The sequence below is a fragment of the Falco cherrug genome, chromosome 8 (assembly GCF_023634085.1).
Source record: "Falco cherrug isolate bFalChe1 chromosome 8, bFalChe1.pri, whole genome shotgun sequence".
Taxonomy (NCBI): Eukaryota; Metazoa; Chordata; class Aves; order Falconiformes; family Falconidae; genus Falco; species Falco cherrug.
In genome coordinates, this window is record NC_073704.1 from 21,266,516 (window position 1) to 21,293,625 (window position 27,110).

The following is a 27,110-nucleotide window of genomic DNA, read 5'->3' on the forward strand; positions in this document are numbered from 1 at the left end:
GTGCCACAAAGCAGAAAGGAATGAAATCAAATGATGAGACCAAATTAAAAAAAAAAAAAGAAAAAAAAAAGGAAAATATTTAAAGCCACAAATTTCTGGAAGAAGAAAAGGCTGGGCTTTAGTCTGTGCTCTCAGGTTTCAACATCACTTAAGTATTTTAGCCAGTGGTGGTAATATAAAATCTGAGTGTACTGTCCACAGCTTGGAATCTCTTACCTGGGGAGAATAAATGCTGAGATTCTGGAAGGGGTTTAAGGCTATTAAAATGTCTCCAACATAAGTATAAATTTGTAAGTCAGCATAGCGTTTCTGCAGCTGATGAATAATTGTATCCTGAGAAGATTACAAAAAGTTTGATAGTTAAATGGTATTTTCCCAGTTAGGAAGATTTTTGTAAATATACTGAGAATACTGATTAAGAAATACTTATTATAAGTGTTACTAATTATTTTTCAAATGCCAACACCATAAAACCAAACAAATATTTTCAAAATCCTTGCTAATGCCATAGAACTGTTAAATGGCAACTCCTATTCCCAGACTGGTACATATTTTTATACCAGCCTAAGAAGCAGGTTGAAGAGAAACCTTCTGAAGAGAAAATGGCCATGCACATTATTTTTGCACTTCATAGTACATTTCCATTTAATTTTTTATTTGACCATGAAACAAGGATAATAATTTTTCAAGGATTAAATTTTAAGTGGTTGTAAGAGACTGTTTTAAACAGGACACTAGCACAATTTAGTAGGATGGTTTTTTCTTGCTGGCATGCAATTTAAGGATCATCAAAACAAAAATTTATAGATATTCTGCATATAGGTGATATAGTGAAATATGCAACTGATATTGTTTTACCACTTTTTATCAAGAAGCTGTAGATACTGTATTACTCCATATACATTCATCAATTTTAGGAAAAATCACTTAAATCTACATCCTCATGACTAAACTTCACATTTTAAGAAACTCACAAAATAATTTAAACTAGCATCACTCATAATTAAATTCTTCAGCATAATAGGATTCACTGCTACTGCTTTTATGTCACTATATAGAATATTAATGAAGTGATGATAGCAAATCAGTCACGTGACAATTCCTTTGCCGTGGTGAGACAAAAGCTTGCAAGAAGGAACTCTTCTTATTCTGTTAAAAGAAGCCTAAAAAGCAGAAACAGGCATAACGTGAGGCACAATTGTCAGAAACTGCTACTCAGACAGTACAGTACCTCATCTAGAACTTCTAGATTTACCAGATCGTCATCTAGAGAGTATTTATCAGCTTCATCCACATGGTAAGGTCTTCTAGTATGTATTCGTTCATGCCTAGAAGTTTGTTAGTAGAGCACGAGTGTTATAAAACTGTATCAAAGACAGCAGACACTAAGAGGCAATGGGAAGTCATGGGTGAGTGTTTTTGTCATGCGGAAAACATAGACACACTCCTTGAAATACATATTTTTGCTTGAAATATCTCTTATAAAAGCAATGGGTCAGCTTGCTGTCCAGTGTAATATCTATTTTCTCTTTCACAATATATAACCCTATCTATTTATCAGTGCTCAGATTAGAAGATTTATCTGTAGACTTACTACTCTCCACTCACACAGTATAAAATAATTATCCCTCTCTTCCCTTCCCTTCTCGCTCTAAGTGAATAAACTACCACTCTGTTTAATTAAATCTTTCCCCCCACATACTCAACCTATAGTATTGTCATCTAACGAACTTACAAGAAGCAACAAGTAGTATAAAATACTTCTGTTACCTTGGTGTATGCCAAAGTGCCACCTCAGATGACCCTAGATCTGGCCCAAAACAACATTTTTGAACCACAGCTGCCATCAGACTCTAAATTGTATGGATGTTCACTCAGCTTGTCCTCAGAGATTTAAGCCACACGGCAGAGACAAACTGTCACATAACCCCTTTATAATCAGATTACACTGAAAGAATCTTTGAAAATGCTGTGTATATGTTTTTAAACAACACATCTAGTTGAAACAGGGACAAATCAAGAGACTGTAGTATGTCTTCTGCCAAGGGGGTGAAATATGAATGCTGTAAGCACAACTGGGCTTTTCTTTACAACAAATATAATCAAAGCATAGTAGAAGGACACCCACCGAGATACAGTCTGCATCCTGCTGGGTAACACTCAGCATTGAGCCTCAATGACAGTCCTTGACAGACTGTTTCTGTATTGGTTGCCATGTAGAAAGTAGGAATCACATGATCACACATACCAAAACAATGCTAATATTATATCAAGCACTAACAGAATGGTACTGCGACTTGGCAGGAAACACTGTTTATCTATAATGATGAAGGTTAACATGAAGATGTAGCAGGTCTTTTTTTCTTTAATCATATCTTCATATAGTCATGGAATCCTGTTTCAAAAATGAGCATTGAGGCTTTTGCTTTTTTTCTCTTTATGTACATCTCTACACTTGAAGCCAGTCAGCTTTCATTCAGTAAAAAGAATGCTGTCATATCCAAGAGCCATTATATATTATATCATCAGAAGAATTACTGCATGGCAACCCTCTAACAAAGAGGAAGGAAGAGTGTTAGCTAAGAGTACAGCTTCACTGATATTTGTGAAACACATTTAATGTTTCTGATTTTTTTATGTCTATTTTTATTCATTTCCCTTATTTACTTTTGTCTTCTCAATGAGTCCTGGAAAACTATTCTGTAATGGTTTATTTGAATTGTAACTAAATAAAACCGCAAACTGTTTTGTCAGTTATGAAATAAAATAGTGGGAACATAGCAGGTTTCACTGGCAGTCTCACTTACATTTTATATCCTACATTCCCAGAGAAGATAATCTGCTTGATGTTATACATATGAAGAAATTAAAGGAGAGCATAAACAGGAAGCTATGAAAGAAAAATTGTTACAGTGGGTATTATTTCCAGTGAGCAACATGGTGATTGTGTAGATTTGTTTAAAGTTCCATTAAATTAAATTTTCCATTTTCAGATCTTTGAGTAGGTGGTAGAGTTGTGAGTTCTTTTTGCCTTTTTTTTTTAAGCAGTCACTATATTCAAGAACATTATACTTTGCTGACAAGCCAGATCCTCAAAGGAGTAGGAATGCATGTGAGCAGCCTGATGTACTACTGTTTTTTCTAATTGTTTCCATTTCAAACCAGTCAACCTCTTACTTCACTGCAGAGAAAAATGCTGTTGTAAATAATATAAGAGATGGGAGCACCCCTCAGTCTACAAATGAAGCAAATATTTTATCAGTTGCTTTACTTCATGGAGATGTAACTAACAAAACAATGGCTAGGCATTATAGCCAACATAACTCATCTGTGAAGCTTTTTCTTCCTCAAGCAAACCATCACAGCCACAATATTACATTGCAACAAGCTCCAACTACGGATGTATCTACCAGAGGTGCAGGGAGGAAGGGGAAGAGGGCACATTCAAACTTAAGCATCTCTAACTGCAGAATGTCTTTATAAACTAATCTGTTATCTGACTGTATTAAACTTCTGCTGTTTGTTCTCTTTAAGTGATAAACAAATCGGGTTTTTTATTGGAAAAGGTTGTGGGTTTTTTTAACACTATGTAAATAAAGTATGGTACTGGTTTTAGTTAAATGTAAGTGAAACATATATACCTCTGTGCATATATCTCCTTGTGCTTAACTCATTTTCCTAAGTACATGATTAGGAAGAGGATATTAGGAGCATAACATCACATTAGCTTCAAATCTCCTGCTGGCCTCATCAGTCTTCTACTGACCCTATGTCCTACAGATACATTGATAGAGTGGGAAGGAAGAATACAGGCAGTAACCTTTAATTATTTCCACAATTTTACATCAGAAATACAATCTGCTTTTAAAATATATTTAAAAAAATTCTTTAAAAGCAGAAGAAAATGCTTTTAATTCGGGAAATAAATGTTGGTATTTTTTTGCATAAAAAGTAGAATTATCAGCCATTTTTTCAACTACTCTTCCTTTCTGATGACATAAAAAATGTACAAACTCTAAGCAAAAGGAAAATCAAAGATATTATTTGCCTTAAGGTTCCAGCAATGTTCTGAATCATCCCCTGGAGGATGTAGTCTCTTCACTGACAGAAGTGGCATAAAGGGGTAGTCACTCAAGGTACCTAAGTTTATAAAATCTGAAAACAGCATTAGAATTATTCCAGCACTCCAGTGATGAGCACTGTCTGTTGAAGAAGGTTCTATCCTCCCAACCACCCTCCCTTTGCCTTTTTATCAGGCAGGAATAGCTGGGAGAGACAGAGTTTTCTTGGATTTTGGAGGAGGAGCAAAAGGTGAGAAGCATTTCTCCCTCAGGAGAACAATTTCATGAAGAGGGTGGGAAGCATTCATTTGTTCGACTTGTGGGGATGAGACAGTTTGAAAGAAAATAACCTCTTTTTTACTAGACAGCAGTCACAGTAATAGAAATGCATTGTAAATAGCTATACGGTCATATGACCCTGCTATCGAGCTGATGATGGGGAAGGAAAAGCTAGATGGACCACATAGACTTCTAGACCAAAAAGTCACCTTTGCTGGCAGGTCCAACCAGAGGATGAAAGCAGACCATAAATTTTTATGTTCATTGGGAAGCTTCCCGCTGATGTCTCTTCTCTCTCTCTCCTCCCTCTACCTCCACCCCTAACATTATTTTATGAATGCTTTTACTTTGGCCTCTTGGTGCAGTTAAGTATTTACATTTACTGGGTTTTTTTCTAGGACTCACATAGGAAAAACTGTTTCTGTACTTGTTCTTCCTTACATTATTGCCAATTTCAAAATGAATCACACCCAAACCAAGATTTACAAGAAAAATACTCAACACAATGAGAAAGAAAAGAGAGTGAAGAATGTGCTACTGCCACACAGAGAAACTCAGCCTATTTCCTGGGCATTGCAAAGAGTGAATTTTGCTCCTCTACATCAAGTTTCAGCCTGGAGTAATTTGTTGAAGCAAGGTCATAATAGAAACACTGACACAGCTTTAATTAAAATATGAATGCTGCAGCTATAACGAAAATCTGCGTAACCTCCAGTAAAAATATATACACTATAATCAGACCAAGGATCACTTTTGGAGGCAATGGTAGCTTTGCAATTAAAAAAAAAAAAAAAGGAAAAAAGTTTTAAACTCATTTGCCTAATATTCATATAGAGGAAGGCTAGAAGAATTGCATTAAATTACATTGTGTATAGCATCAGAGGATTATTTCTGTTTCTGTTTCTGTTATTATCTCTGAGTCCAAAGGAAATTACTGGCTGGATGCAATCAAGTTCCTTGCAGTTAATTGCTTTCAAAACTAAATGTGAGCTGGCAGAGAAGCTAGATGTGTGGTTGTAAGAAGTACTTCCTTGGATGGAATGCTGCTGTAATCCAGCTGGCTAATAAGAAGGGGGAAGCTGCCAAGCTACCATAGTCTCATCCCAGTATCTGACAAGGTAACCTGAACATACCTGCCCTTCCCAAAGTATTTGATGCTTAGATTCTTTTTACTTTTCTTCCTTTTTTCTTCCCTCCCCGCCCTCCCCCCCGCCCCCAACTTCTTCAAGTTTGATTCTTAATGATGAATGCAAGGTTTCACAACTGTCTGTTCCCCATTACAGAAACAAACTTCTAAATGGTGACCAGCAGTAGTATGCTGACCCAGCATGACCCAAACCAATAAACTCTGATCTCTTTACGGTCTACAGTAAATTTGTTTAAAACCTTATTCATGCAAACACTGAAGTTCTTTTGTTCTCTTAAAAACTGAAACGAGGTTGGTAGACCTTTTCTGCTTGATTCCTATGAAGAAGCCTACTTAGAGACAGGAACATTAACTACCTAGTCTGTAAGAAAACATCCCAGAGAAGAATGAGACACACCTGGCCTTGGCATCTTCAAAGCTGCTAATAACTGGGAAACTGCCACTTTGAACCATATAACCAAAACCATTTGATACTTGATCAACATTAACTCTCAAACATCAAATCAGTTACCAAAATTTCAGGCCAGAAGTTATTAATCACTTGAAATATAGAAGACCATAGTTTTGCTCAGCTTCAGGTATTGTGACATTTGACAGGGCTAACAAAATAAACATAGATGGCAACTGGTGATTACTAAATATTTTTGTTTCTTCAAAATTATTATAGACTTATCTACTGCATTTCATATAGCTGCCCCACATTAACTCCCCCTAAAGAACAGCCAAATGCCACAGGGGAACCCACAGTATATAAAATTTTGAAAGACAGCTTATAAGTATGTTAGCAAGGGCAAAAGTTTTAGAATGCATTCTATGAAGAATCTTCTTTCCTTTTCCAATTTCTAAGCTTTCAATAATCTATTTTCCTCCTTGATGTTCTGCCCCTCCACCATAGCTAAAAGGCAGTTAATAGATCTACTATTACATTTGAACTTCTCCATCTCACATGCCGTTGTGACTTTGCTTTTTTAGATTTTTCTTCTGCGTGCTGTAGTGGATAGAGCAGCCTGTTATTTTAAGGTGATTCATAAATAGGTAATTCCTTAATTGTTGTACATTCAAAGGGGAAAAAAAACCCCAGAATATTTTCATTACGTTCTCTTCTGCTGATCATTGGTACAGTTTTCCTCCAGTTTTCCATTACTTCTACTCACAAGCCACTAAGTCATTTTACATCTTGGGTTTTTTTTTTAATGGAATAAAATGGAAAGATTACTTTTTTGAGAAAGTCTTCCTAAAGGATGCAAGTTTTTATCATCAAAATTTATGCAAGGAGAGCTGGGACATTATACAGAATATTGGGGTTTCAAATTTGAGTTTCCCTTTTAAATGTCTCCATGACAAGCTCCATGGTATTTTTAAATGTTATTTATGGAACTTGAGATCCCACCTAGCTTAAAGGACTTTGGAAGTTTTGACATATGTTTTTCAACTTTTTCAAGACTAAACCAGCTGCCAGCTTTGCCAGGTTTAGATTAATCCCTGACAAGGACAAAACCCCAGTAATAATATTTGATATTTATAAACAAACTCCAGAGAACATGCCCACTTTTGCAGTATATTTTACCAATGTAGACAGCACAAAGAGTCATTTAACATTGAGAAATATTAGGAAACAGATTAAATCCCTTCTGACTTCTTCCTCCAGCAGGCTGGCAATCAGCCTGGATGTTGGAACCTCTTGTACAATGAATCAAAAAAGCAACTGACCACACCAATGAGTTCAGGAGATCAAAACGCATATTTGGAAAGTGAGCAGCTCTCTCTTATAATGCCTTTATGGATTATCAAACACACTCAAACACTGTTTAACAAAAATATAATCTACACAAACAGAGCAAATGCTTACTGTTAAGTGAGAATTAACAATATCTATAATGTGTAATGTATCTTTGCCTAGAGTCTTCCCAGACTCTATGGCAGAAAGAATGAAAGAAAAAATAGCTAGAGCTTCAGGCATTATGCATTTCTTTTCATTAACAAGTTTACTGTGACCAAAGGTACAGTACAGCTTTATAGAACAAGTAAAAAACAAGAAAAGTTCTTGCCTCAGACAAACTGCTACCTATTTTTTGTAGGAATAATGTATTAAGTGAAGCTATTAATAGCCATTTCATAAGTGGAAAAACAGAGAAACATTGAGGGTAAGTGATAAAACTGAGGTCACACAGTAATTCAGAGAGAGAATGAGGAAAAAAACCCACAAACCTCTACCATGCTTTTGAATTATAATTCAGAAGGTGTTTAAACATTCTTGGTATTTTACTGACATGCAATTGCATTAATCTCTATCTCAAAGAACTTATCCCTGAAATACAGCAAGATTACTATCAACTTGACTTGTGTACCCTTCTTTACTTAGAGAATACAGAATTAGCCACAAAGTCTTTATCAACAGTCAGTTATTATTACTGTACTAAAAACATTTCTATAATTCTGCTTGTCATTCCTAACCAATTTTTGCATGTTCTGTTGTCCATACCTTACTGTAACTTAAGATTCCTGCTTTTTTCCAGTTCTGCAATTTAATGCTACATGAGGTGCAAGTCTTTAGGAATTAATTAAATTTCTTGTTCTTATAATGTTATTATGTAGGACACTATTTGAATAACCTGAAAGTATTTCACATTCCTTGTGAGAGTACAGGATTGATAAAGCAATAAAAAAAAACCTAAACAAAAACCCAGCATCCTCTCTGATTTTAAGAAATGCTTCCTGCCTAGAGGCAGCTATACATTGATGGGAATAAGAGTGCTCTGGCTCCCAAGATGAACTACAAATCAGTATCCATGTGTTAAAAAGTAATGATGTATTCTACTTCAGAATAGATGGGAAAGATTCAGCATTGCTGGAACTAATATATGTGAAACAATGTTCTAATGAACTAACATCTATTTTTTAAGGATTAAAGATCTTTTATAAAAATAGAAGTAGTGGACTACTTAGCACCAAATACATTCCTTAAAATTAAACTTCATACAACTGCTTCTATGGCAAAGCTGTTAATGAAAAGCATATTGTTGTTAATTAGCATTTATGTCCTGGTATTGTTAGAAACCAGACAAAACATACACATAGTTAACTGATAGCTTACAAAAGGGATATGGAGAAGAGATAAAGATAATACCCAGAGCGCAACCTTATGCAGCTGTGACATTGGACTTTCTCACAAAGTTTTCCCCCATGAGAGTATAAGAAACAGGCAATGCAGGAGTGGAGTGCTGATGCTGAAATTTCAGTTTCACTCAAGACCATGGCAAAACTCAAGGATTTCAGCCTAAAATGTGCCAACAGATTAAAAAAGAATCTTCTTCCTTGTTACAAGTGTGAAAAGAGGGGTATCCTGGCAGGGTTTTTCTGAAACTGAAAACACCTATTTGCATAAGGATAGGAGATACTTGCATAAGGATAGGAGATATTTGCATCTCACTGATGAAAATAATTTAGAGAAAAATAAAACTGGTGGAAAAGTTTCAAAGTGCATCTTTTTCAGTAAAAAGGCATGGGCAATTGTTAATGCCACTTTGTATTTTAAAAGTCATCTTTTACTAGCATAAACTTTTTCTTTTTATTATTAATTTCTAACTTAAAGGAAATAATACGGTACAAAGCTCTCTGGTAAGTTATCTCATGACAAAGTGACAACAATATGTCTGTCAGCAACAAACTGATGATAGCAACAAATGTGTGTGTTAGTAGGCTCTTCTGAGCCCAGCAAGGACAATGAAGTGCCCCTTCAGTTCAGAGGTATGAAGAACTGTGCTGAAGTTAAGCCTAGCTACACTGCATACAAAGAAGTTTATAAATGAAGAATGAAAGAAAGTGAATTAAGGACGCATTTCAGCCTGTGACTCCAGAGGCTGACCCAGATGATCCTGCCAAAAGGGGACGGCTTGCTTCTTTCTACCACTCTCCTCCTTATTCCTGGTCAGGTGAAGTATTCCCTCCTTTACCTCAGCTACATCAGTTGAGGCACCCCTCTGCAGTCATTAACAGACTAGAAAATTATCTGTGTGTTTGTGTTAACTTAGTTATTTTCTCTTACTATAGAAGTTCTAGCTCAGGAGGTTTTGACAATCATTTGAGCTGTAATAAAAACAGCATCATGAGCTTGTTCCTGGGAACTATGGGAGAATGAGAAAAAGAAGCCAGTTCTCTCCTCAGTAGCGGTGAGTTGATAGATTGACTCTCCACATGTCTCCATCACACCATCTAAACCAGTAATACTGACTGCAGGCTTGCTTTCAGGCACAATGGCCTTAAGAAATGACCCAAAATAGGGAAAACTGTCATGGCTTAACTGGAAAGAGAATCCTATTTAAAAAACCACTGGTGCTGACTCAGAAAAGAAGGAAAAGATGCAAGTGCAAAGCATCGATGCTGGAAGACTTTCAAATAAGCCAAAACCCAGATACCTCCTGATCAGTAGTCATCACCAGTGGCTCCCTGAGTTCCCTCACAGTAGAAGCACTGTTAACACCAGCACCCTGCTGGCTTCCCAAGTTTCTGGAAATGTTCAGCCTGTGATCTGAGAACATTTTTTTTTATTTACCTTTTAAATTATTGATCGGTAGTGTTGCTATACTCCTAAAAAGGACATCTACTTTTCTTTATCTCTGAACATCAGGGAATTAATGCACATTTCACTGTACCTGTCATGGGCACATCAATAAACAGAAAAAGCATAGAATCATTTAGGTTGGAAAAGATCTTTGACATCATCAAGTCCAACCGTTAACCCAGGACTGTCAAGTCCACCACTAAACCATGTCACTAAGCACCACATCTACATGTTTTTAAAATGCCTCCAGGGATGGTGATTCCACCACCTCCCTGGGCAGCCTGTTCCATTGTTTCAGTGAAAAAAATTTCCCTAATAGCCAACCTAAACCTCCCTGGGTGTAACTTGAGGCTGTTTCCTCTTGTCCTGTCACTTGTTACTTGGGAGAAGAGACCAACCCCACCTGCCTACAGCCTCCTTTCAGGCAGTTGTAGAGAGTGATAAGGTGTCCCCCTGAGCCACCTCCTCTCAGGCTAAACATCCCCATTTCCCTCACCTGCCTCTCATAAGACTTGTGCTCCAGCCCCTTCACCATCTTCGCTGCCCTTCTCTGGACACGCTCCAGCACCTCCATGTCCCTCTTGAAGCGAGGGGCCCAAAATTAAACACAGTATTTGAGGTGTGGCCTCGTCAGTGCCAAGTACAGGGGGACAATCATTTCCCTTGTCCCAGTGGCCACATTGTTTTGGATACAAGCCAGGATGCTTTTGGCCTTCTTGGCCACCTGGGCACACTGTTGGCTCATGTTCAGCTGATTGTTCACTAGCACCTGCAGGTCCTCCGACACTGGCATGCTGCCCCCAGGCTCATCTCTAACAAGTCTGGTTTTATTCCCTTCCCCCTTTGAATCTAGTTTAAAGCTCTCAATGAGCCCTGCTAATTCCTGATTTAGAATCCTTTGAGACAGGTGAATGCTGTCTGCTGCCAGCAGGCCTGGTGCTGTGTAAACTGACTCATGGTCAAACCCCCCAAAATTTAGCTGGTGACACCAGGCCCAGAGCCAGGTACTGATCTGTGTGATTTTCGATTACACACACCATTGTTCCCTGCAATTGGCAGGACAGAAGAAAACACTGCTTGAGTTCATGATCCCTCAACAAGTTGCCCCAAGGCTCTGAGGTCCCTCTTGATCGCCCTCTGACTTCTTGTTGTTTGGACTTCATCACTGCCCACGTGGAAAACCAGTAATGGCTAATAATCAGAGGACTGTACCAGACAAGCGAGTTTTCCAGTAACATCTGTTCCCCGGGCCCCAGGGAGGCAGCAGGCTTCCCTGTGGGTTGGATCTGGTCAGCATATCAAGGCCCTCAGAGTGGAGTTGCTGACGACAGCCACCTTTCTTTTTTCTTGGCAGCGCTGGTCGATGTGTGGGGTTGACTGGCTCTCCGTAGGCAACTCCTGGAACCTGGATGGACTTTTGTTCATATCATTTTCCTGGCCCTCAGGTTCCAGGGCCACATACCTATTGTACAGAGGTACCTGGGAAGGTGAAGTAGGCTGGGGGGTGATTTGCCTGCTGCCCTGAGCAGGGACCTGTTTCTATTCCTCCCCATCTCTTAGGTCCCCTCCCTTCTGCCTGGTGGTGAGCAGGTAGGGGGAGTCTGCCTCTGGTGATGTGTCCATCCAGTGCCATGTGTCTCAGTGATGGTAGAGAGCAGCTCCACCAGTCTGTCAGCCTCTCACACTCCCATACTCCTTAACCTTTCTACTTCCTCTTCCAGCTCTGCCACCAGGCTGAGATCATCCACCTGGTCACACCTCACACAGTTATCACCTCTGCTGCCCTCAGGCCCTCCTTGCAGCCCATGACCTGGACAGCTGCACGTTTATGTGGGAACTCTGTCTGGGTTGCCATATGCCTTCTGGTGCTGGCATCTGGCCGAGTGGAAACCATAGCTTGGTTTCTTCTGGGAGGGTGAGGACCACTACTGGAGCTCGCCTCTGAGCCCTTAGGTGACAGTGCCCTCTCTGTGCAAACTGCTGGGCCACACCCTCGCTGATGTATGGCATGCACATACATACAATGGTATAATAGAAAGGTTTTACTCAACATGGGGTCTAATTGGCCTATTTACTTTGAACTGGTGACTATACTCAGATGACATTTACAGATCACCACAAATAAATGCCAGTAAATTTTTTTTACAGTACTATCTAGTCATGTGTTCTTCTGCACGTTAGATTCTGTATTGAAAAATATTTTATAAATGCATTACAGAGTTTTTAAAGCTTTTAATTGGCACCAATTTTCCTAGGGGGAAAAGCTCTTTAGTATTATGAGACTATGTCTATCCTTTGGGGAAAATTATAATTAGATGCTCCTGGTGACTGATTCTCTTGTAATAATCTTACATTTGTAGTCCAGTATTAACCGTCTGGCCCACAGACTTGGTATTTTGCAGGGATATGCTTTTGCAATCTCATTAAAGTTTGTACTAATTTGATCAAGTTTTAGATCTTTGGAAAATCAGCACTTTGTCATTCTCAACAGTATCTTGTAGATTTTAATGGTAAATGATCAGTAAGTTTTTGCCTTCACTGAGCATGGTCTCAGCACTGATCAAAGTGGGCTGGTGCTTACAATGCTACAACAATCAGAAAGACATTCTTTAATAGAAGTTAGGCCCATTGGCTTCAAAGTGAAAGTAGACACCTGTTTCTCCAGCAGCCTAATGTATCTCCTCTCTTATTGTTCATTGGCAGAGGAAGAAGCCACCTAATTCAGAGGCATGGCTAAAAGCAAACCAAGAGTCCAGGAAAGAACAAGATGGATACAAAGAGTCTGCTGAGAGTAGAGCTTTAAGACTAGAAGAGAAACTGTAACAGACCTGGAAAAGGTGAATTCAGTGACAACGAAGAACATGACTGCTGTGAGTACATTATCATGTAAGGAAGAACACCAAGAACAGAGAAATAATTGAAAAAACAGAAGAACCTGGACTAGGACTTGCTGAAGAAGGTAGAGATCAGAACAGAAACTATTGGATGGTAGAGGAAGAAGCCACAAGAAGCTGACTCTAACAGGAAAATAAAGCCTTAAGGACAAACAGAATGAACAGTGAATGGAAACTGATGGGAAAGGCGGGTCAGATAACGACCAGGGACAGGGAACCTGGGACTAGTTGGCCAAGTAAATTTAGGGGCATTGGGGACAACAACAGAACTTAGACTGGTAGAGAGGATAAGATTAGGACTAAATCCACTATTGCAAGAGTCCCCCTTCACCACTGCAATCTGCAGGTGCTACTGCATACAAGTTTCAAATAATCACCCTTGGTGAACAAAATATTTAAGATGGATGAGGAGTTAAACTCCATTAAGTGAGCACTGATTCATAGTGGGGGTGCTGGGAAGCAAAATCCTTCCTACATTCCTGTCACACATAAGCATAGGATGTAGAAGCTTGTCTGTCACAGCGCTCCCAGTTAATATATGGAAAGGCTTGAGGAAAGAAAGGCTGCCTTGGTCTTGATTCATTCTCACTCCACATTATGGAGATAGATCCCAGAAGAATGTATTGAAATACCATGAGGAATCTATTCCAGAGCTCCTCTTAGCACAAGGACCATTTCTCTGCCTATACCTTCCATTTGGTTAACAGCTGGGAAAAACTCTGATACCTCTCAGGCCAGCCAACCCACAGCTGCAGGCAACTGATCCGTGAGGTGTTACATGGGCAAGGTCTGCTTAGGAGGCTGGATAAAGTAGAAACTTGTACTGGAACACCGGCATAGCTCCCTCACCCACAGTAAGCAGCTCCTGGTATATTTTGCCAGAAAAAAACCCCACCTACTACTATAAACCCGCAGAAGTCAACTTCACCTTGAAACTGTACTTACAGCTATTCCTTTATTTTAACTTGTACATTTTTGTTTGGGGTTTTAGCATTTAAACTACAGAGTCTTACGGCATATAAGTATACACATGTTTATGACTTATGAATCATGACATTTAATTTTCTTCATCAACATTAGTAGGTGTTTGTTTATAATAATGGGCCAGAGCTTATCTAACTCTAGACAAAATTCATATTACAGAATGATTGCTGAGCTTGGGAATGTGTGTTCATTTGCATTTAATTCTCTTTTGAAACAGTGAAATTCTGCCACCCTCTGGACAACAACTAAACTAAGACATATTTACAATCGGCCCCAAAAGTAAAAAATCCCACTGCTGCTGCTGAACTTTCATAGTATTTTAAGCACACTTTAAAATTAGTTACTAGGCTGAAAGAAAAATAGCAGTTACTATTAAACTACAGATAAAACAATTACTTTAAGTGCTGAATACCTTTCTTACTCATAGTATGTAACCAAAGAGCAAACTTCAAAGTGTTCTGTTCTTAACATTTTCTAGTACTCACTTCATTGTTCACAGCTGTATTTTTAAAGATCTGCAACCAAAATACGATATAATTTTTCATCACGCCAATATGTATTTCCACAAACCAAAACATCCTGGAATTATTAGCATCTCCATGACTGAGCCAAAAGTGAATACATACAGAACAGAGTTCAGTGGGAGAAAGAAGGCTAAGGAGAAGGTTGCGTTATAACTGATCAAATTAGCTTTAAAAAGTATCAATGGGAAAACGAGTATCTCGCATTCACATGGCATGCAGCATTATTACTAATACTGCTGCTAGTCAATGCATTAATAATAATTTGAGACAGTAAATCATGCATCCAAAGTTTCAACTTGTTCTTCCAGGATTAGCGTGGGGAAGGTGGGCTGCAGCATAATGTTTTACAGTACCTTGTTTTGGCTATGGAGCCTAGCTGCTGCTGTTCTTGGATTAGCTCAGCCAGCTGTTTCTGCAGAGACATATCTTTACCATGTACTTGCTTAATAAATGGATGCTCCAAAAGATGGGTGACTGAAGGACGCTTTTCAAAATCCTTGATAAGACACCTGTGACAGAGAAATAGTGGTCTCAGGCAATGATGTTATCTCATTACAGCATGATTTGAATCGGCTTACTGTGTGCCTGTTATTGTACAGTAGTTTCTTTTTCTACGAATTTGAGTTCCTCAGTATGCGACAAGACCCTTCCTCTACACTGGAATAAATCTGGCACAAAATACTTAAGCCAATTCACCCTACAAGTACACTACTATAAAGACTATGAATTTGAGCATATTTGACCTCTCTTTTTAACTGTAATTAGTTTACTATGAAAAAATGTCATTGTATCTTGTGAGTGCTATACAGTTCATCTACATTAAACATAACCTAAGATGAATAGACAATAGTAATTGATAGTCTATGAATAGTAATGAGTAGTAATTCACTTTAATTTTTTACCTGTTCTCCAATTAGGTAGTTTGACTAAGAACTGTAGGATATAGCCTATTAAAAACAAGTGAAACCTGTGATATAACACTAGTCAGAACAATTTGATACAGTGTTTTGTTTTTAAAATTAATGTTTCAAGTAGATATTCTATATTGCAATGACAAGTGTTAGCATAAGAATCATAAAAAATTCTGCAAACCTATGTAATTCAGACTGGAAGAGAAATGAATGAATCAGAATTAAATGCTAGCCAGGGTACTAAAGTTCTGTCAGTGATAGGAACAGGTGATCTATAATGAGTAGAGATACATCCTATTAAATTAGCATAAAATAAAGTGTCATGCTAATTTATATAATTGAGATTTAAAATTGAGGAAGCCATCATTAAAATTGAATTCCTTTCTGTACAATAAAGCTGAAAAAATACAGTCCAAACAGAAGAATGATCTAACAGGATTAGATCACTTTGAAGTACCCTCTAATTCTTTATATTAATCTGTTTATCTTGCTCAAATAATAATATTGACATTGAGAATGTGAAAAAGAAATGCTGCAATTCAGTATATAACTCCCTTGTAGCACCTATCAGTGCAGCACATTATAGCCCAAGACTACTTTATTTGATGAGATCCATTGTATTACATACTTCACAATTACATCCCCTATTGCCTGATATTAAGTGATACACCTAAAGAACTCCCTTAGGCAAGGCCAAATATCACAAAATTACCTTTTTAGCCAAAAATGCAATGAAACTGTAATACCTTTTAGAATAATTTATATTCTAGCAGTATCAATAACAATTTGCAAAATCTAAACTACATCTAAAAAATAATCATACACATTAATTGATTTCAAATACTACCAAACACATTAGAAAATTATTAAAGTTTAGCCTCACCTCAAACACTTTACTGAAGCCTAATGTCTGGTCTTAAAATGATCCTGAAATATCTTTGAACATAACTTTAATACTTTAGGTTCCTGAAAACCATTTTCCCAATCTCTTCTTGGTACATCTGGTCCAGAAAACAAAAGTCTGTAAAATGTGCTACCAGTTTTGTAACTATTTTGGTGAATTTTGCTATAGGCTAGAACTGTAGCCTCCTGATAGAAAGACTAAAGTAACAGAACCTGCTTTATCTACATCCCTCTGAGTGCAAGGCTATAAATATCAGTCCTTCACCTCCATGAAGAGATCCATCATTAGCCTTCAACAGATTCTGACAACGCTCCCCACACATACTTTTCCTTTTGTGATCCATGGTTTTTAAAAGTCAATACAGCCACACAGACAATATAGTCCCTGCCAATCCTGGTTAAATTTATATGTTGCCCAAGAAAAAGGAAAAAAGCATTTCAAAAGAAAGGTCACATTAATCAGGAAGGCAGAGGAAAAAAACCCCACAGAACAACAAAAGCTATGCAGTATACAAAATCACAGATTGATGGCAAGTATCTGAAGTGGAGATTTCAGTTTGAAAAGCTCATGTGTTCTAGTGCTTTTTACCATTCTAACAATAATTACAAATTTATAGTATTTATGCTATGTTGTTAATATATAAATTTTCTTCTAAGTTTTATTACATCAGGAAGTTTTCAGTAATATAACTGAATCCAAGTAAAGCTGTGTCATAGAATCATAGACTAGTTTGGGTTGGAAGGGACATTTTAAAGTTCATCTAGTCCAACCCCCCTGCAATGAGCAGGGACATCTTCAACTAGATCAGGTTGCTCAGAGCCTCATCCAGCCTGACCTTGAATGTTTCCAGGGCTGGGGCATCGGCCACCCCTCTGGGCAACCTGTGCCAGTGTTTCAGCACCCTCACTGTAAAAATTTCTTCCTTAGATCTAGTCTGAATCTACCCTCTTTTAGTTTAAGCCATTAATCCTTGTCCTATCGCAACAGGCCCTAATGCCATGGCAGTTGCTTTTCAGATATTAGAGTTTAAATGGATTCTCTTCAAGAAATTACACAGTTCCAGCAGAATATCTTGTGTTTATCACAAGTGTGAAGAACATACAAATCTTTCACCTGGTGGTACTTAGTTATTAATATAAATTCTACCCTGAGCTCCAGAACAACCTCCAAATGGATCTATGGACAATCTATAGAGAAGGTCCAGAAGCTCAAAGATAAATTATTCCATATAGATGGCCCCTAGGTGAAACATCAAAATGTCCAGGACACTGCATTCATTAAGGAAGCCCAACAAGAAGAGATAGAAGGAAAACATTTTAGGGAAAAAAGTTCTTAGCTTCTCTTTTATTTGTCTGAAATGCTAGCTGTTTCAGTCTGGCAGGCGTTTTAACGAGCATAGGTAAGTTCTGTCAGGGAGGCTGTCTTGAAGAATACTTTAGGATTACCTTTGCTTCTGTTGCATACTCCTGCCAATCCCCCACTGACTAGTCACTTTACACGCATGCTACTCTTTTGCTTTGCAGCTAGCAAAGTTTATATATTGTTTCATCTATACGCAGCCTTCATTCTCTAGTAGTAGGATATTTTTGCAGTCTGTGGTCACTAGGATTTCACTTGGAACACAAGTAAAACTTAATGAATTCATAAGATGACCACACTATAGACACATCTATATGATTCTGTAATCAAAGTCTCTGTTCCAAGCTCAGACAGAGCACTATTGTGCCAAGTTTGTGTCTACATCAGAAGAAAAGAGCCTTTTCAGAATGTTAGTGAGACGCTGCAACAAAGCAGAGAGCTAGTAACTAACAGCCATGTAAGGGTGCAGGACAGCTGCTTAAATTCATGTCTAACTTCTTGTGTGAGTACTCCTACTCCAGTTAGGGAAAAGACTGACAGAAGAATGTACATCTCAGCTGAAGTTGGTTTAATCCATTAAGTTAAATGGCAAGTTCCCAGCATGTTAGGAACACAGCAGCAAAAAGATGAGGCAGGCCATAGGAATTGAAGAGTGTATGGCATATACACTCTCCTTTTGCTCTGAAGCAGCAAAAGTGTTGACACAGTCACTTCTAGAAATTACTCCTTATTATGTTTCAAGTGCCAGTACCCGCTTGCAGCTTCGTCACAGTACGTACTGTGGGGTCAGTGCATACTCAGATATTCAGTGCCAGTTTGGTGTATCACAGGCCTGTTGTGATGAAGTGTGGGATGGAGAGCTGTCATGTGACATTGAAAAGACAGTCATCATGTTTCTCCTCTTGGTGCATATTCCTTTGTCCTAATTCCTCTCTATGTACACAAAAATATTCTGAGGCATAGTTACATGCTTAGTTTCTACACACTGTCGTTTCAACTCTGTTGCTTCTAGTGCACACTGAATACGTGCTGCTGCTGTTCTTAGTCAATGTTACCTGTAAAATAACAATTCTTGGGCCACTACCTACGTGCTAATGAAAAATGGTGCATCAGACTGCCAGTGTCACTGCAGGTGTTCTGTAAGGTATCGTCTCCTACACTAGAAGCAGTACTGACACTACACTACTCTTCAGAAGAAAAGCATTTAATATAGAATTATCAGCTCTTACGATGGCTAAAGCCTGCATGAAGGTGAGCATTATCACAGTGTTTTCTACTGACCTCCACCCTGAACAGAACTATAACATGTGAAAAAGTTAATCATATGGGTGCCTGAGTCCAAAGTTGCCAGTACATTCAGTCAGGAAATGTATTCCATGTAAAGGCCACAAAAAACAGAAATCAAGAAGTAATACACAAAAATCCAGCAAAAATAACATCTGAAAGGGGAAGAGTACAGTAACAAAACAGCTTCCATAATGTCACTTATCAGAAAATATTCTTACTTAACGCAGCCAAAAGAAATCAGAGTATGCATTGTACAAGTGAAAAACAGTACTAAGAAGTCACACAGCCACACTGAAGGATTTGTTTCTGAGGAAAGGAGAAAAGTAAAATATATTCAGGTGCTTACTTGAGCATCCATTTAATACCAATTTGGACAGTCAGCTTAGGCACTGTCAAACATCAACCATGCTGCAATTACATATAAAACCAGCAAATGTGCTGCACCTGCAAATTAAGCCAATTTGTTTGGCCAGTGGAAATTATTTAAAATAAATTAAAAAAAAAGAGTGGTGAGACCACCTTGCATTGAGCAAATTCACTAGCAAATCTGCTACAAGATGGGTTTCAGATAAGGTATAATGAAAATATGATTGTATTTGGTCTGCTATCTTTTGGACCTAAAATAATGGGAAGTAGTAGTAAGTACTCTAAGTAAGTAGAGATCGAAAAGGAAACAAACATTATACATGTTTGCCTTGATGAAAGTCAATCCATTACCTAATTTGAAATTCTAGTATCTTCCATCATGCTTTCTTAGCTGAAAATTAATTCTCAGAATTCATTAGTGTCACTACATTAAACATAGGTTGGTTGTAGCGATTTGCTGCAACCTCATAGCCAAGCTCCTAAGCACCGTTTTTATTCTGCCACAATTACAGGCAAAGATGAAGCATTTATTAGCAGGGGATAAGAGCAGACTCCCATACACACAGGCCCATCTGAGACAACCTCTATAAAATTCATTGGCTGCTTGCACTTGGACGATAACATTGTTGGAACTGCTACATCTCAACAATGTAAACTGCTGTTTTCCAAGTAGCGAATCAGATGACTGAAAAGGAGAGATATTTATCAGCATCCATGAGCTAATATTTACTAATGAATAAATGGAAAGAACAGAATTCATAAGAACAGCAGTGGTCTGTCTCCTGTGTGTTCAGAAATAGAAAACAATTACTAACATCATTAACTATTGCAGCCAAACCTAAGTAGAGCAGCAGCAGTTATTTCTTTCAGAAATTCTCTTTCATCAGATCTATCACAATCTATTTGGCCAGTAAAGAAAGCACTATAAAGTACTTTCTTTAAAAATAAAGAAACCAAGCAGCTCCAACCCTTACAGCTTAATTACATTATGATTTATCTCCAGTATTTTGTTTTCCTCAATTTTATATTTTGTGAATGCTACATTTTCTGATTTCTCATCTGCTGGCAGTGTATTGCTGGAACTTATTTTGTCTCATAAACCCAATATCCAACCAGACATCTAGTCACTGTTTGACATCTACATGCACTGAAGATGCATAGGTTATTATTTGGAAGAAATTATGACTGTACATTAGACTCTGTATTAGAGCTGGGGAATCCACACCACAGCCTCTGGGCAAGAGAGGTATGAAGTCTCCAGTCCGTTCAACAAATGGTTAGATAAAGCCCTCATTGCCACCTCTCCAGTCCCTATCTCTCTGCCATTCCCTGGTCCATCACAGTGCTCTTCCCATCATCTGCTCCTCCACAGCTCTATACCACTATTCTCTGCCCTCCAAGTACTGCTTGCACAAGGACAAGGACCTGCTACCTAGCAGTGAGGACTTTACTAGTGGGATAGAAGAGCTTTTCAGGGTCTCAAATAGGACTTTAGGTCATTCTAAGGTTCTGAGAACCTCTCCTCCCAGTCCCAGAAAAAACAGTTACAGGTTGCCCCTGAAGGTAGAGATGGCTCAGCCGGGGATCTAGAATGGAGATTTCCCAGAGGGAGAGGAGAAAGAGTAAGGCCATACTCTCTTGATCCTCTTCCTAAGTAAGGAGAAGGAGGTCTCTAGGTTCTGAGTTCTTTATTTTGTGTTCCACATAGTTTCCCAGCTATACCACCAGAAGGTTGTTTCACAGTGGAAGATTAATGAAATCAAGAGCATGACCCCAACTGGGTTGACCCCCTTACTTAGAGAAATGGAAGAACAGCCACCTCCAAGCAAGACCATCTAGGCCAGGTACATTAGGTCAGAAACTTTCCAGTGAAGAAAGAAAAAATAACAATCTCTGAGATTGTTTTTAACTGGTTAAAATGCTTTGTTCCTATCCATCACTCTGACTGTTCCTCCCACCTCTGTACCACATGTAGCTGTGGCAGACACTGGTCAGTCACAAGCAGCAGAAAGGTGGAGAAGAAAAAGATGTTTCATGAATTATGTTTGTAATAATGATGCAGGGATATGCCTGCTTCCCTGAAGCTTCCCTGCTTCCCATTCCCAAGCTGGCTCATCTTCCACTGCCACAGGTCACTCGTTGGCAAAAATGAACTAAAAAACTGTGACAGCTTTGCCAACAGCATTTCTGTTTTCAAACCTAATTCAACAGGACATACAGGATACAAATAACCTTATCTTCAGAACTACATATAGTTGCCCCTTTGGAAAAAGCGAACGCTGAGCACTAGGGATATATATATGTAGGTTAAATAGGTCTCCTGTCTTCAGCCAGCATCCCATGATAAATAACAAGGATTTTACTGTTCCTTTTGCTATAATTACGTATCAGGATGAAAGACTGAATTTATGACAAAGTACTCAATCATCACATGCATAATATAAATTCTGATGGTGAGAATGCTTTTATATCTTTATTGATCTGCCTTCTGGTAGCAAATGCTGTAAATTACTAATATTCCCTGACAATGAGAGAAATACTCTTGACACTGAAATGTCACTAGCACCTGTTGTTTTTTTTTAATAAATCTTCTTTCAGTTTAATTTTTAACATCAAGTACCATATAGTGTAATTTAGAGCTCACATCTGAAACATAAAAGGTTCACTCACTGAAATTGTAAAATTAGGTGTTGTAAATAGCTTTATCTCTTCTAAAGCTTAAACATTACAAGAGGTTTCTCAAGCTCCTTTGGGCTGAGTAGACACAACAATTTATTCTGGCTCCTACACATGGTTTAGAGAACAAAAAATGGAAACTCTATGGAGTAGTACCCCTTACGGTTCTTAGAATGGGTCAAACTGCTCATGTTGAAGCCCTTAGAATTTTACCAGAAACAACAGAAATTCAGTCAGAACAATTCTAGGGAGCATCTCAAAACCTCAAATACATTTATTTATTGCATGATGAAACTGGAGGGCTTCTAGCTTTTTACCAGGAATGGGACTGCTATACTTCTTTGGCCTGTCCTTGAAGACCCAGATACACAAAAAGCCTTCAGAACTGTTCACAACTCAAGTTTTTTATTAGAAACCATATGTTTTGCATTGTACCAAACATTCTCCTTTAGGTATCTATCCCTTTGACACTGCAGCTTGCAGCTGATTTGAGGTGGTTGGAGCACAGAGAATGTAGATCAGGAAAGCACAGTGTGATGCTGACAGTTTATTTCTTATACATCTTAGGTAGCTGAAAAGACAGCTAAGGACAGAGATATTTTTCTCTCCTTTGGTGTTTAGTGCATTCTTTCCTATCTTCCAGTACATATGGACAGCCACTAAAAAGGCAACTGTAGATGCACTGTACCATAATCACAAAACAGCTGGGAAAAGTTTCCTGCTTATAGACTGTTAAGCTGACTGCCTGATGCCCTCTGCTGTGAAGCCCCAAATCCAGCCATGCTCTGATGTCTTCGTCTGAACTAATGCACAAACACCTGGGCAGATGAGATAAAGTTAGTTCATCTGGTTGGGAGTCCACAGGCTATAACATCATTCTTCCTATTACCGTGTGCCAGACCTGACCTGCGCCCCACAGCCCACAATAGGACAGCAGGCACATGGCTGCTTCCTGGGGCTTCCCTTAATCTAAAACTATGCTGGACTGCTTCATTACCAGCTCTGCTGTTGATTATTGGATGACTTTGAGCAAGGTGCCCTTCCATCTCACTTTCTTCAGTTTTAAAAGAACAAGTGGAACTCTTGTCTCTATTCGACAAGTACAGATGACTCAAAAATCTACTGGCAGGAATAAGGCATTACTATTCTACTGTTGCTTCATCAGTCCAATGGGAAGGTACTATTATCAGGCAGAAATGCTGGCTTATTAATTGGTTTATATTTTTTGCAACTCCAATTTTTACTGTTTTCCTATTTCTATACTTCTGCCTTTCATATCATCAAAAATGCATTCCAAACAAACCTGGATCATCTAGAACACATCCTTTCTCTGGAGAATGAGAATGATTTAACTGTAAGGAATAACTCCACTCCTAAAACCAGACTACTACAAGATCAGCACAGACATATTGCACTTCACTCCTGCCATCTTCCTTACTTCCTTCCCTCCTTCCCACCTAGCATCTTAGTGTTCATGTCTACCACTTCCATCTTACTGTCTCAGTCTTCTGCTACACTCTGTCTTTACTTTTACCAAATATTATGGAAGTGAAAACGGTGTAGTAACAGGTGGTAACATCCTGCCCTTACATTTCTTTTCAAGTAAAGCAGAGAAACGGCAAACATTAGCTATTACAAAAGGCTTTCTTTCCAATAAATGGTTCATAATGTTAGAGCTCCAGAAGCATCTAAACTTTGAAATAAGCTTATAAAGCATCCCTGTGAAAAAGCAATAGGCAGAGACTACTTGAGAAACTGAAATACTGGCACTTAATGACACCAGGAACTTGAAGAAGGGAGCAAGGAAACTTTGTCTCATCAGACATTTACTTCATATGCTCTGTCTGATACTTTAATCTTCTGTTGAGCACACTATTCCTAGAATTACTAATGCTTCCCAAATAGACTTGTCACTCTACCATGGATCCATATCTTTCTCACTGCACTACACTTACTCATGTTTACAATTGAGAACAGAAGGCCAATAAACCCACAAACCAGGGGAACTGGGGGAAGAATGAGATCTTGATACTATGACATTTGTAAAATCTAGCACAATTGTTTACAGGGTCAGGACTTCAAACCTGCATGGGAGTTTCTCAAGTCTACCTAAAATTGCATTTTTTTTACTACCGCTGCTCATTAGAAAGCTGAAGATAATTGTATCCATTGCATAAGCCAACTCAACCGTATAAAAACATCTCATGCAATACTCAGAAGTGGTGGAGATCTTTTGTCAGGTACTACAATTTAGTATTTCAAGTTCATCTGTAGAGAGATTCTCAGAGTCTACATCAATGATTAAAATGTGAAAACTTACAGATTTGGTGGTAACCTTACACATCACAATCTGTATACCTTTCTGACATTTGCAAACCTCTTTTTCTTCTTAGATACTGTGAAATTAATGAGTTATGTCAAATGCATATCATGTTCTCGGTGAAAGAAACAGTAAAATGTTCTTTATGTAATATGAACAGAATGTCACTAAACAATTGCTTAGATTGTGAAAAAAAGCATTCAGAGAAAATAAATCGAAATGGACAACTTAAACCCCATATAAACTAGGTGATCTATTAATTGAATAACTCTGAATGTAGAATTATCAATATGAAATTCAAGCTTGTGAAGCTGTGCTTAAACTGAGTACAAAAAATGAGTTAACAAGACTAAAAGTTGTGTTCATATTGTATTTGCAATGTCATTGCCAAAATAAAAGTTACATTCTGATGATAAATATGACCATACATCCTTTAACTTCACATTCTGACTTGAGTACTTCCTGAATTTCTTAATTCTTTAATTCCCTCCAGTTCAAGAATGACTATTTAATTCAAAGAACCATAATAGCTCATCATTGGTTAAATAAATTTAAAAGGAGAAAGTCTGTCCCTGGAGATACCATTGCTCATTTTAATTAAAATTACATTTTGTGATGTAATGTAAATAAAGGTTATTGTATCCTTCTGCTTCAAGAACATATTAACTGTTCTATCTACCCCTAGAGACCAGTCAAGGTTTAAAGTGCCAAGAAAATTATTTGCAGCATGTGAGATAATTTTAGTGAATAGGGTTTTTTTATTCCTTTTAACATATAGCCTGTATTATAACAAATTCTGAACCACTGTATGTCTAAAATGGTGGTGGACACAAATTGTTATCTTAAGAGAGTGGAGAGAAAAAGAAAAGCTTCATAAACATTAATGGGCAATATATAGAGTGAAATCTTCAAAACTGGTAGTTTATTTCAACATAGAAATAAACGTAGGTAACGTGTATTATTTTTAGGAGCCAATCCTCCAACAACTGAGGTAGTTGTTTACATGGCCCTATAGGAATGGTAAACTCTATTAATATGTATATAAACAAAACATAATTAATTCTTTCTTACATTATGAACAGAGTGGCATAGTTCTTCATGGACAATTACAGTAGTACAGATAAACAGGCATACACTGAATTTTACTGACTTTCAAAAGTATGTATGTGCTGTATCTCATTAGATACCAAATACAAAATTAGGCTGCTGCCAGAGAAGACTTGGCAGAAATCGTGTCTTGTCTGTATTTTTTTAAAACAAAATATCTAACTCAGATTAGCTATCTCACTAAAAAATCCTCATGAGGACAACACATTGCAGCCTTCATTTCAAGTCAAGGTCAACAATGCTGGGAATAGAAACATAAATTCACCAAGCTAAGAACTATCTTGACCCTCTCTCCATTCAGATTTTGTAAATAATGCATCTGACTTTAAAATATGCTACAAAATCATACCTCTTGGGGCAGCAGAATCATAGTTAACAACACAGACCTAATTTCTGAAAAATGTATGTTTACTACTTTAACATTTTAAAGAGTTACCTACAAAAGTACATTAAAACTTCCAGCTCAGGCACATTGTAAATCACTATAATATGTGAGAGAACACTTATAAAAAAATGCCTCTTGAGACAGTGGCATTTCAAGGGATGAGAATGTGGGGTGAAAAAAACTACAATGGCCAGATCTGGCGATCTTTACACAATAATTTTATTTATGCCAACAGAACTGAAGTCAAAAGTACGCTTAGTCAAAGCTGCATGCTCGGCTTTTGTCAGTACACAGGTCTGGCCACAACTTGAACCAGATAAGCTTGTCATGCAAATGATGTTAGCCATCAGGAAGGAGACAGATAATGAAATTATTCGAAAGCTAACCACTCATCACAAGGGTGACAGAAACATCAGGCAAGGTCCTAACATATGGATAAAAGGCAGTATGGAATTTATACAATCACTGCTTTTAATTTATCATAACTAAGCTGTCACAAGGTAGGCATCAACAAATGCATAACTAATGCATATAAATGAGCCAATTATCAGTAATGGCTAAAAGGTTTGCAGTTGTATGAGCCAATGTTTCATTATTTATTTTTTTCTAGAAAGTCCACTAATGTAAGTCCAAGCCTCCATAAAAACTATTGTAACCTTTGCATCATAAAAACTCTACTAACGCATGCCCAAGAATGAAGCAATGTCAGAGAATTCCATTTCAGTGTTCTCTTAAAGGTAGATATAAAACCAGCATATTTATTATAATTATTGCATTTCTCCATGTTAAGAGATGGCATATGAGGATACTTTCTTACTTCATTGTGCGTATTACTGCAAAAATGAAAAGTAAGGCTTGAGAACCTGCAGATATTGCTGGTGAGAGGAATTAATTAAGCAAAAGTAATTAAAAATCAATGTGATTAAAAAGATGCAATTTGAAAATATCAAAAAGCCAAAGGACACGATTAAAAACAAGTATAGCCATAAAGTACTAACATCTGACTTTTTATGAACAGTGCATGCTGAACTAAAGGACTGAACAAGTGTTAAGAAATGTTAAACTTAAGTTTTTGTATTGTTCTCAAGCTCAGCTCAGGAGGGACTTCTAAAAAGGAAGATACCAAGAAAGAAAAGCCTGTATAACAATGCTGAAGGTCAATGCACAATGTTTTGAGAAAAGAATGTAAACTTATTTACCAGGTGCACTGATTGTCTAAAGCACAAGTGGAATATAACCTACCAGTGCTTGAGTCCCCCAGAATACAGGCTACAGTCCATAAATACTGTAAAAACCAAGTTTTCCTGTAACAGAATGGAATTCATCCACCACCCAGTGACTTCTG

The 27,110-nt window shown here is 37.8% G+C and overlaps 1 protein-coding gene across 12 annotated transcripts in view; it reads right to left on the reverse strand.

Annotated features, from left to right (window-relative positions):
* The window catches only part of MYO3B (myosin IIIB), a 207,588-nt gene that overhangs the window by 106,419 nt on the left and 74,059 nt on the right, over positions 1-27,110 (reverse strand). For 11 of the 12 annotated variants that reach the window (XR_003561591.2, XR_008733663.1, XR_008733661.1 and 8 more), the window contains 3 exons: positions 14,804-14,959; positions 1,232-1,328; positions 217-333 (listed from right to left, as the gene is read on the reverse strand). Coding sequence is in view for 8 of the 12 variants with exons in the window: in XM_027810755.2 (XP_027666556.2) it covers positions 217-333; positions 1,232-1,328; positions 14,804-14,959 (370 nt within the window). In the remaining 4 variants the exon portion in view is untranslated. The other variant, XM_055719291.1, reaches the window with a different exon arrangement.